This window comes from Solanum tuberosum, unplaced genomic scaffold, assembly GCF_000226075.1.
Source record: "Solanum tuberosum cultivar DM 1-3 516 R44 unplaced genomic scaffold, SolTub_3.0 scf00020, whole genome shotgun sequence".
Lineage (NCBI taxonomy): Eukaryota > Viridiplantae > Streptophyta > Magnoliopsida > Solanales > Solanaceae > Solanum > Solanum tuberosum.
In genome coordinates this window covers 231,811-243,491 of record NW_006238946.1, presented here as the reverse complement: position 1 = coordinate 243,491, position 11,681 = coordinate 231,811, and the positions used below count along the sequence as shown (strand labels likewise).

The 11,681-nt window shown below is 37.0% G+C and overlaps 2 protein-coding genes across 2 annotated transcripts in view; one reads left to right on the top strand and one right to left on the bottom strand.

Annotated features, from left to right (window-relative positions):
- The first annotated feature begins 3,373 nt into the window (after positions 1-3,373).
- LOC102581144 (protein N-lysine methyltransferase METTL21A) lies at positions 3,374-4,447 on the top strand. Its single transcript, XM_015304427.1, has 2 exons — positions 3,374-4,366; positions 4,399-4,447. Exon 1 carries the CDS (start codon positions 3,490-3,492, stop codon positions 4,294-4,296), a length of 807 nt encoding a protein of 268 aa, XP_015159913.1. The 5' UTR covers positions 3,374-3,489; the 3' UTR covers positions 4,297-4,366; positions 4,399-4,447.
- Positions 4,448-4,647: 200 nt separating this feature from the next.
- Positions 4,648-11,681, bottom strand: part of LOC102580804 (vam6/Vps39-like protein) — a 12,018-nt gene continuing 4,984 nt past the window's right edge. Inside the window, exons 6-12 of the mRNA XM_006340564.2 lie at positions 10,056-10,482; positions 9,125-9,454; positions 8,585-8,806; positions 7,874-8,116; positions 6,922-7,371; positions 5,912-6,010; positions 4,648-5,468 (exon numbers count right to left, since the gene is read on the bottom strand). Coding sequence (XP_006340626.1) covers positions 5,268-5,468; positions 5,912-6,010; positions 6,922-7,371; positions 7,874-8,116; positions 8,585-8,806; positions 9,125-9,454; positions 10,056-10,482 — 1,972 coding nt within the window. The 3' untranslated portion in view covers positions 4,648-5,267. The remainder of the gene's footprint in view (positions 5,469-5,911; positions 6,011-6,921; positions 7,372-7,873; positions 8,117-8,584; positions 8,807-9,124; positions 9,455-10,055; positions 10,483-11,681) is intronic.

Sequence of the window (11,681 nt, the reverse complement as noted above, 5' to 3'; positions counted from 1 at the left end):
ATTTGTATTTCTTAAGCATAGATGTATCCTATTTTTTAACAGTCAATTTGTATATTTTTTTTAGAATATTGTATCCTTCCCCTCAACAGATTGTATTATTTTCACTATGTATGCTATTTGTTTTCCAGAATCTTGTATCCCTATTTCTTTCATAGTCAATTTGTATTTATTTTTTTAGAAGATTGTATTATTTCCCCCATGTATGCTATTTTTTTCCAGAATCTTGTATCCTTTCATAAAATCATATTCATATGTAATTATTAGATTATATTGAGATACAATCAGTAATATTTTTGTAATACAAATAAAAGAAAAATATATTTGGGAGACATGTAATACAATTTTGATCATTGAAATACAATTTGTAGTTTTCACTATGAAAGTAAAAAAATCAATTTAAACTTAAATGGTAAAGTGAGCACATAAAATGTAAAAACTATTGGTACACAATTATAATGAAAAATAATAAAAAGGAAAGTTTATCCAATCGAATGAAAAAGGGAATTTTTTTGAAATTGTAACTGATGAGAATTTTAAGTGATATGTTCCTTTTTTAAAAAAAATTATCTCCTTTGATTTTCTCCATTCTAAATAATTGTAATCTTGAAAATCAAACAAATAAAAAATACATAAATCAAATACATATCAAAACTAAAATATTGACATTTTAGATAAATATTGAAAGTGTGGCTAAAAAAATCTATTAAAATGTCAAAATATTGACATTTTGAAAATTTTCCCTCTTTTTTTTGACTCGTGATCATACCAGTAGAAATTATGAGATTACCTCGATATGTTTTTAATGAAAAAACACTCACGAAACTTCTAGAAGTATATTTAAATTCAATATGTTGTAATTTGGACTTGAATAAGCTAATATTTGGATATCTAAGTGCATTTTGGACCAAGTACAAGAGGAGTTGGAAAATTCTACGATTCAGCAGAATTGAAAAGACACCTTCACCAAGGACTTCCTGCTTTCCAAGCTTTTGCAATCTGCTTGAACAGCTTTGACACGAAACTAGTCTGTCAATTTTAGCTTTTGGCCACTTATTCTATCTCAAGATCAAGTTGATTTGTGATCTATACCATTTTCAATTTTCATAAGCAAAAGCTCAACAGATGAGTACTCTAATTGAGCAAAATGCACTTGAAAAGAGTTGTGACTTGTTGGGAATTAAGCCATACGGAATAAAAGGTAGCAGATTTGACTCGGCACAACCTAACGATACATCCAATACCAATGATCTCTGCCTAGAATGAGTTGCTAGATCTCTGCTCTAGAAAGCTATACAGGCAATAACAAACGCGCTTTGACCCAGGCAGAGAACCACATCCGCAACAGTAAGTAGTGGTTAAAGTTCTTTAAATAAAACTCCGTTGAACCCTACTTGAAAGAGAGAAATATCAATCACAACGAGGAAAATTGTCTTATCTCAACACTCTATTGGGTTGAAGTTATTAGTAAAAATGTGTTTTTGCATTCAAAATATGAATTTACTACCAACTAAGGAGTACTTAAAATCAGTTGTCTCACTTGAATGCAGTACTGTACAGTGCAATAATGAACTGAAAACCCCAAAAATATGTGTGCATAAGTTGAAAATGCATCAAACAACACTTGAATAACAGTGAGCTTATTAACGGATGAGAAATTTACATTGGAATACATAGGCAACAATCACATTCTCTGCTCTATATTTGATTATGTTCTTGAAAATATATTATCATATGTTATATATTTAAAAAATCAGCAAAATCTGAATAAATCGAAGAAAATAACAAAATCTGCAATAACCAAAGTTATAAAATGAAAACAGACTTAATTAATTACTTATTTTTTAAAACAAATAAATCAATCCAAAGCTAACCATCAATGCGACAACTTAGCACTTTCTCGTGCCATTTTGGTTTTTAATTCGTTATTACCATCTGGCGTCCATCAAATTCTTTGGCAACTTGACCATTTTATATTACAGGAGTATTATATATTGGGAAAAAAGATAAATATATCCCTGAATTATCGTAAATAGTATCTAAATATCCTAAATACCCTCTGTTATATTTTTAGAACTCTAATCCCCCTACCGTCTAATTTTTGGAGCATGTATACCCTTTGGACTAACGGAGAGACACGTGTCACAATTTTAACAACCTATCCAAAATTTATTTAATTTTTATTTCCAATTAAAAAATTGACCCGAATAATAAAAAATCCCACCCAAATAATTTAGACCCGCACCGAAATAAATCTAATTTTTCCTTTCTTCTCTAGTCCAAGAACCAGTTACACAAAGAACTGCAGCGACTCCATCTTCTCCGACGAAGCTCCAGATACAAAACCATCTCTAACTACTATCGCACCTAACCTCCCTTGCTCCAGTGAAATCAGTGGGGTAGTGACCCTTAATCCTCCATGAAACCTGACCACCATTCACCCATCTCTCCCTCACCATTGCTCCAACAACTCCAGCGAACCAAACCAGCGACCTTGGAATGGATTTATAGTCGCAAAACTCAATAATTTTTTTACATAGCTGAAACTTTGAAAAATGAAGATTGTTGGGCTGAAAGCCAAGAAAAGAGATCTGTGAAAATTCAAAAATCAACAATACATTCAACAATCACACTACAATGAGAAATATAAAATATCAGTCATAAATCAGAAAAGAAAAATATGGGAGGATAGGGAGCAAACATACCTCTAGCTCTCTTTATAGAGCTTCAACAATGGAGGTCAAGAAGATACTCCATAACCCATAGCTAATCTGTGGCGGGGAGTGTTCTTACATTCCAAAATGTACCACAAAAAAAGATTTATGGGTAAGCAAGAAGAATAAACGACGGAAAATTGCCTCTAACACCAGAAAAAACCAAACTCAATTTCATGAAACTGAAAATCACCCAAAGTGTTGTATGGATGAGTTTCCAACTCAGTTTCTGTCCTTTATTCTGTTAAAAAAAAAGTTAATGAATCTTACTAAATGTTGTGTTGATGAGAATATCTTAAATTGGAGTATGTAATATGAGATTTAACTAAAGAACAAAAGAAAATCTCTAATGGATTCTCTGTTAGAAAGGAAAAGATCAGAGAAGATGGTCTATTGGGGTTTTGGTTATAATTTCGGTGCGGGTCTAAAATTATTTGGGTGGATTTTTTATTATTTGGGTTAATTTTTTAATTGGAAATAAAAATTAAATAATTTTTGGATAGGTTGTTAAGATCGTGACATGTGTTCCTCCGTTAGTCCAAATGGTATATATGCTCCAAAAATTAGACGATAGGGGCATCAGAGTTTTAAAAGTATAACGAGAGGTATTTAAATATTATTTATGATAGTTTGGGATATATTTGTAAAACTACTCTACCATTTATATTAGAAGAAAAAAAAAACTAAAAATTGATCTTAGGGCAAGACTCCGCAATTGTGACTGGGTCGGATAAACTCCTCAAGAACCCCCGGAAGCGCCGCCGCTGCCGCCTGTCACATGTCTTCTCCAATTGTTGAAATCGAAGGAGACATTGACACGGACGATGTCAATCCCTTCACTATGATTCTCCCACAAGATGGCCATGACAATGACGCCATTCCGCAGCAGCAACAACAGCAGCTCCATTTCCTCCAATCCATTAACTCAAACGTAGTCATCAGACAACTTCCATCTGAAGGCCTTTCTTTCCAACTCTGGCCTGCCGCTACCATTCTCGTCACTCTCCTTGACAACATCCGTAGCGGCGAATCAACTCCATTTTCCGAGTTGTTCAAACGTCAGGAAAAAGGGGATTCACTACCCCTTCGTATTCTCGAACTGGGTTCAGGAACAGGTGTTGTTGGGATAGCTGCTGCTGCTATTCTTGGTGCTAGGGTTACTGTCACTGACCTTCCTCATGTGCTGCCTAATATACAGTTCAATGTTGATGCAAACTCACAAGTTTTGGAACAGCAGAGTGGGGGTGTTGATGTTGCGGCGCTTAGCTGGGGGGATAACCAGCATATGGAGGCTGTTGGTAGAGATTATGACCTGATTTTGGGATCTGATGTGGTGTACCATGATCACCTCTATGATCCTCTGATTAAGACGTTGAGGTTCTTCCTGTTAGGAGGTGGAAAGAAGATAGCTTTTGTTATGGCTCATTTGAGAAGATGGAAGAAGGAATCTGTTTTCTTCAAGAGAGCTAAGAAGCTTTTCGATGTCCAAATCATACATACAGAGCCTCCGCCTGATGGGTCTAGAATTGGGGTGGTTGTGTACCTTTTCACAGGGAAAAGATTGCCTCCAAGAGAGCCACTATAGTCAATCAAGGTTTGATGTTGGTGGGATGTCAGTGTGAATCTTATTGTCATGTCATGTATAACAATGGGGTTTGCCCAACAAAGAAGTAAAAAACTACTGTATTTGCTTTACATGGAAATACAATCAACAAAGAAAGTTGTGTATTATTGCATTTTAATTGAACATTCACAACCTGAGTTGTAACAGAACACTACATACAGACACTATTCAAAATTAAAGTTATAAACCACCTCGAGTAAGAGCTCTCATCCATTTTAATACAGAAAAATTACACAACATCAAATCAATTGCATTCGCTTCCACAACAACAACAACATACCCAGTGAAATCCCACTAGGTGGGGTCTGGGGAGGGTAAAGTGTACGCAGACCTTACCACTACCTCGTGGAGGTAGAGAGGCTGTTTCCGGAAGACCCTCAGCTCAAGTGTAACAAAGCCAAGTAAAGGAAGAGAATTATATAAAGCATAACATCCAATAAGAAAAATAGTGCATAATCAACAAAGGGGGCAATACATCAAGAAAATAATGCGAGAAGTGAAACGCAGTAAACAACATAAGGCAATAGGGATCACATACAAGAACTACAAGTGTACGGCTAAGACTCCTACAAACGCTAACAACCCATACCCTCGCCAGGAAAGACAGCACGCTAACCCTACTAGCCTTCAACCTTAATACGTGACCTCCTACAATTGCATTCGCTTCCACATTGGACATAATCTGCAAAAAAAATGTGTATAACATGTTCCTTCGTGAGAAGCACCGTCTTTCTCGGCTTGCACACTTGTACCATTAGCAACCCATTGCATCCCTTGTGACTTGAGAGCAGAAGTGTCTTACTTTCAGGATAAATGGCGACTTAAAACTGAGCTGAAGAACATGTTAAACGGTGCTAGCATGAAGAAATGGGATCAATGCCACCAATAGCAACCCAAAACATTCAGTCAATCCCAAATCCAATTTCTCCTTATCATCTCTTCCTCAACTGAGAGCCTCTTCCAACTGCCTTCATATTCTGTGAATCTCTAAAGCAGACAAAGTGCACAATTGTCTTACCATTAGGATAGACTGCAAAGACACTGGTGCCAATCTTCTTATTGCAAAGAGAGCACATGCTATCGCTTGTGATCTTCAAAACTGCTTTTCTTTGGTTATACAGTTCATCTTTAACCTGTTTCGTTCACAGTTTTAAAATGAGAGACGACAAATACTAACCACAGCTTTAGTAAAACAATCCAGTCATAGAAATTAAGTACACTCAAACAGTTGAATTGCAATGATGACAATTGGCAGTTGCCATAAAACAGAAGGAAAGAAAAAAGAAAAAAAGATGTGAAACGCTCACGCCCTGCTCATGCCAGTAAAAAATATCAATGTACTCTACATTGATATAACAAGCCTCCCTAAGCCTTGCTGGGGGACAGGGGAACAAAATAACAGGTAAAATGATTCCGAAAAACCCAAATGACCACATATAAACTGTTGTATGCATCAGAATGACCAGTTTTTTCTCGAAAACTGCTCTTAGGGCAGGTTCCACGTGGGGTTGGATATCGAAGGTTCCTTCCGAGCATTTTGGATATGGAATCTGTATGTGACAACAGTAAAACTTACCTGTAGGTTTTCACTTTCTCTCAAGCTTTTTATCACTGAGAAGTTCCGATATGCTTCACTGGATTTCCTCAGAAGAGATCCAAGAAATGGAAGCAAGTTCTGCATGAAGCCAAAATGGATCAGCACAATACTATAACATCAAGATGTGAAACATTCTTGCTCATTCCATGCACAGACAAAGCTAGAGGTAATGATTCTGCAGTTTCACAAGGTATGAAAGGATGTTTACTCGAACAAATAAACAATGTTGCATGTACTATCCCACTATGAGTGTGTGTGAATATTCAGAAAACCATGTCGGGTCTACTACCTTAGCTTCTCATAACTTGATATCAGTGCATAGTGAGTAACATTAGATAGTATTTTACTTGGCATAGTTGTTTCAAACAGATGATTTGATATACTCGACAATTTGAAAGACAGATTGATCAAATTTCAATCTGTGACCTATAGGTAAAGTTATCTCCGCGTGAACTATAGGTCATATGTGAGTTGGGGAAGTAGGCTATCTACATCACACCCCTCGGGGTGCAGCCCTTCCTCAGTCCCTGCGTGAACGCCGAATGCTTTGTGCACTGGGATTCCCTTTATTGATCAAACTTGACCTTGCATCTTCCTTAATGTGTATTATCTCAAAGTCAATATTTAGATATAATATAGCTGGAAACATCTAACATGCAGTTAAGGACCATGACTAATCTAACACTCACACATAGGACTTTAGGACATATTAACATGATTAGTGCTCAGATGCAGAGAGTACCATCACTCTTGAAGATATATCTTAGCTTGTGTTCTGTGAGTTTTTTCATTTTTTGCTTTTGGCCATGGGGAGGTGGTTGTGCCATGATGGTTTAGCAGAGCCTGTCTCTGGGTTCTTTTGTGAGAGAAAGAGAATCACTTCTGTACACAAGGAGTGATGCTTGTTTACTTCAGTCCGTTTTGATTAAATAATGACCAACTTCCTTATCTAGCTCATGTATACCATCACATTTTGATGTTTCTTTTACCTGTAGCTTAGTATCCCTTGGCAGCAGTTTCAGCGCTTGGGCGCCATGGATTCGATCCCACCTTCTGCTCAAAAGATCAAGTACCTGATCTAGCATAATAGTAGAACCACCTTCCTCGGCAGCATCTTCTGTATCTCCATCACTCCTACCACTGTCTGTGCCACTTAGACTGAATCGAGTGTCCTCAGCGCCCCCAATTTCAGCAATTTTCTTGGAGCGGCCTCCTTTTACCTTTGCTGTAGTTCCTAAACCAACTTTTGGAATCCCAGGGCTCTGAGCTGATACCAGATTAGTAATTTTCTTCTCAATTTTTTTTGTTGTCTTCGTAGGATTTAGATAGATTTGCAGTAGAGTCTGGTAAATGTTTCCGTAAGATTTTGCTGAATGTTGTTGAAGTCCTGAATCATACACCCGGTCACAATAGGACAGTGCAAGTTCGGGAACATGAAGCTATAAATCAAAGAGAGCAATTCACTTCAGTATGAAAAACACCCACAATTTAAGCTGGTAAAATGCAGCACAGAGACAACTGAAAAGACTTCAATGTCTGCCATCAAATTCATAAAATTAGACATGTATTTATGACAAAAAGATGACCTATCCAATGTCCCTACTTGGGAATGCATACTAGCCCAACAACATACAGAGAAAGAAAGGGTCAATGCAAAATCCAATGATGTAATTAAACTATGAGAAGGTTAACATGTCTGACAAACAGGTACACTAACTAAAAAAAAGAGTGAAATGATTGCTCTATTGAGATTGGCTGCTACATTAGTCAACCGATCTAACAGCAAATGTGAAGTTCACAATATAAGTCTGTTATAATGCTTATGATGAAGAACTTGCACAGTTTTAGATTTTTGCCATACCTTAAATCCCCTCGAAAGCACCAATGCATTAGATAAAAGCCAATCCTAAAATATCATGTGCAGTTAAGGTGGGAAAATACCTTGTGCACATAAATAGACAGGGAAAGTTCATGTCTATTCATTTTCCCCAAAAGAATTGCACGTTCTTCATACAGAGCATCTGGTGGAAGTCTCTTCAGCAACACCTCTGGATTATAACCAGACATACCCTCCAAAGCAGACAGTAGCTTTTTCCTTGGTGGAGGACATGTTTTCTCATCCCACTTTTGCTGGGAATTATGTTCAGCATGAAAATCAAGCACTTCTGAGAGATAAATTTGAACCTGCCACAAGTTACTAAGCGCATTTATCATAGTCACAGACACACTCAACATTTTGTCAGACGCATGGAATTGAAGCACAAAAGACTATGTTGAGCGGACCTCCAAAAATGTTACTGCACCTGTGTTGGATCCTCCAAAAATACACTACTTTTGGAGGATCCAACACGCGCCCATCGACAGTTTTGAAGAGTCCGAGCAAAATCTTTATCCCCTGAGAAACAGTAGGAGGCAAGATAATTGTTCCTCAATTTTGTCACTCAGGGTTTCTCAAAGCTTTGAGTTCAAAGAAGCCTAAACATGTGAGCTCCTTTAGCCATATGCGCATATCACGAGGAGAGCTATAAGCCTCAGCTTTCTGGCTTCACTTGAAGCACTGTTGCTTTAATAGCTTTTATGCAATAGAAGGTACAAAGGGGAAAGAAAGAGAGAAGCTACAGAAAAACCAGACAGATGAACAAATGCCTCTACCATTTCATTCTGCAGATTCCCTGAGATGCTACTTTCATTCATGGCAAGCATGAGTTCTAGATATGTTGCCTGCATGTCTGGAGCATGCTGCTTTAAGTAAGAATTCACCAAGTCTGCTGGAATGTTACCAGACAAAAATAGCTCAATGGTTTGCATAGGACAGCTTTCAAGAACAGGCAATGAGAACTCCAGGACAAGCATGGGGTCAGTTGCACAAAGGGGCTGCCAAAAAAAAGAAGAAATAATCAGATAACTGCGTTGGCGAAGCATTGTTCCATAAAATCCTTAAAGAGAGATTCACTCTATCTTGTGCTAAGCATAAATGAAGCGTGTAAAGAAAAGAAAAAGAAACTATAAAAATTCCAGAAACTTGCATGTATAAAAGATTAAAAATTAATGGGTCAAATGGACATGGACCCAAAACTCAAACTGCCCGCCAAATCTCAACATAGCTGATCCAAAAACTTTACAAGCTTCCTCATCTTTCAAGTAATTAAAAACCCCAAAGGAAAGAAAATAAAAGCAGAGAAAGAAGCATACTTTGAGATATTCAATGATCATATCAGGCTTGAACTTCGTTAAGAGCTCTACAGGAGTTTGCTCTGACTTGGACTCTTCAACCAGTTGATGAAGAAGTTTCAGTGCTTCATGATGCATTGAATTGCATCTATAAAGTTCTATCTGACAAGCATACTGGCTTCTTTCTTGCAGGAACGCATCGCATATTTTCACATCACAGTAGTTGAGGGCTTTCAGAAAATCTGTAGCAGCAGAGGACTGTCCAGTTAAAAACAGAGCTTGAAGAAGTGCAGTGTCCAGTATTGCAGCCATGTCCCTAGCGATGGAAGTGATAGGAATATGAATTCTGCCCTAAATGGATCAAAGAAAATACATTTTAGATTTAAATTAGGCAAGTAATACAGCTAAGTAGAAATTATCCCAGTACTAACAGCTCTTTGAGGCGTAAGTGGTTTCTCCCTTCAGTAGACTCACTAGAATAAGCCAGTACTTTTGCATATGGAAGAATCAGAACTTACCTCCCTGACATCAGACTTTTGGAAGATACAAATGAAACAGTATTTTTCAGAAGGCTATAAATGATCGATGACTTGAATAATCCATCACAATATTTTGCAATAACTGATTTTTTTCTTTCTGATAAAGTTTCTGTAATTAAATACATCAAACACATGCAGCCAGAAAGGTATTTATACTTTGATGCAAAGAAAGGTACATGTTAAACAGCTCAATATAATTTGCGCTGCCAACTGCATACAATTTCCCTGGGTGGAGTCTTTGGGATTTCTAGAAAGCTTTGCTGAAAATACTAAATACATTGCTAGTCACAGTTATCAAAAAGAGATCTGCTTAGTGTCAAAACTTTTGACTTTCAATTGGGAACTTATTCAACAAAAAAGATTTCCCCGAAACGCTGTCGATGGAAGGCATAAGACAAACATTGAAAAGTTACCTTGGTTGCTTTTTTGGACCGGTCAGTTCCATAAGAAATGAAATTATCTCCAACAGCATCTGAAACCACTTCTTCAGTTCCCTCAGTGGTGGCTTTCTCAATGACACTGTATCTCTTTTTCTGCAAATACTTAATCAGAGCCATCAAAGTGTTGTGGCTCATTTTCTTGGACTCTATATCCATTTCATCAGATTCAAATACATCCGAAGGCGGAGAATCTAGATCATCTGACAGACCAGAAGAGCCTCGGGAGAGATATGCTGCATCTGCAACATCTGCAAATTTCTGTGGTTCAGGTATGCAAGATGATTTTGGAATAATAATGGATGGATATAAGGCGAGCACATAAGTGATTTCAACTTGAGATGCCACAAAATGTTCCATTGCTTCTTCATAGCTCCCATTTTCAAATAGAAAGTGTGCATATCTGAATCAAAGACTTGTTATCAATCTTCATGTATATTAGTTTCACACTTCGTTTTCTTTCCTTCTTTCCAAAAAAATAAATAACTAATGAGCTAAAACTACAAAAAATGGAAAGAACAATAAAAGAGACAAGAACCAAGTTGTATTTAGTAACTTCTTGCCTAGCAATGTTCATATTTCAATTTTTTCCCATAACAACGGTGTAAATGACAGATTGTTCAAACCTCGACTAATCCGTGTTACCGTCTACCTCCCACGAGCACACGTATTGGCTGACCCTGCCCATCAAGGTTTAGCAGGATGAGAAGTAATCACCTATATTTTTCGCCTTTGCTGGAATTCTAACCCTGGTCTCCTAGAGCCTTTTCAATTACATTAGCCACTAGGCCTCACCCTTGGGTGTTGTTCATATTTCATCTTTTCTGGGAAAAAGAAACTGACTAGAAAATCGAGCCAGGATAGTTTCCTGGTCAAGCCAGTATGCTGCCAGTCTTACTACTCATGCGTACTACACTAGATGAAGTAAAACTTTCAAGCAAACATAACACCTCAAATAAGTTTATGGTACTAATACCCTATACATTGTTCCTGTCCAAAGGAAAAAATGTACATTGTTATCAATAATTTCACCTTTCGGTTGAAGCCTACATTTTATCAAAGATGTTTACATTTTTATTGAGAGTCTTTTCTTTGAGTAAAATAAAAGTCCAAGCTTTCAACAAGAATTAATTTCTATATAGCGCCTCTATATAGTTTAATCTTTATCAAGAAATGTGACATACTTTGTTAGAACCCACATTATCAAAGCCATTAACAAGCCAAAACTTTCTGATTGAGGATTTCAAAAGCACTCGAGAAGAAAGAACAAATCCCTAGTTATAAAGAATATCAACTACAGATGTTTCCACAAATTTTTGGCCTCAGTGATTCTCATAGAAATTTGTACAGATGTTTTGATCTAGAAGTTTTAAAATTAAGACTTCACAGCTACGTTGATATCAGCCTCGAAATGGACCCATATCTATTTGTAACTTGTGCTAAATATAAACATGTATACACCATAACATCATATACTAAAATATGCAACTTCAATAAATTTGACTTAACAAGAGACTATTGCCATTGAACTACAATGTTAACACATAACATTTGGTTAAATCCACACCCCCCCCCCCCCCCCCCCAGGGGGGTCAAAGCGCA

What these genes read in the sequence shown, in the direction of transcription:
- LOC102581144 (XM_015304427.1), top strand. Translation starts at nt 3,490, where the DNA reads ATGTCTTCTCCAATTGTTGAAATCGAAGGAGACATTGACACGGACGAT.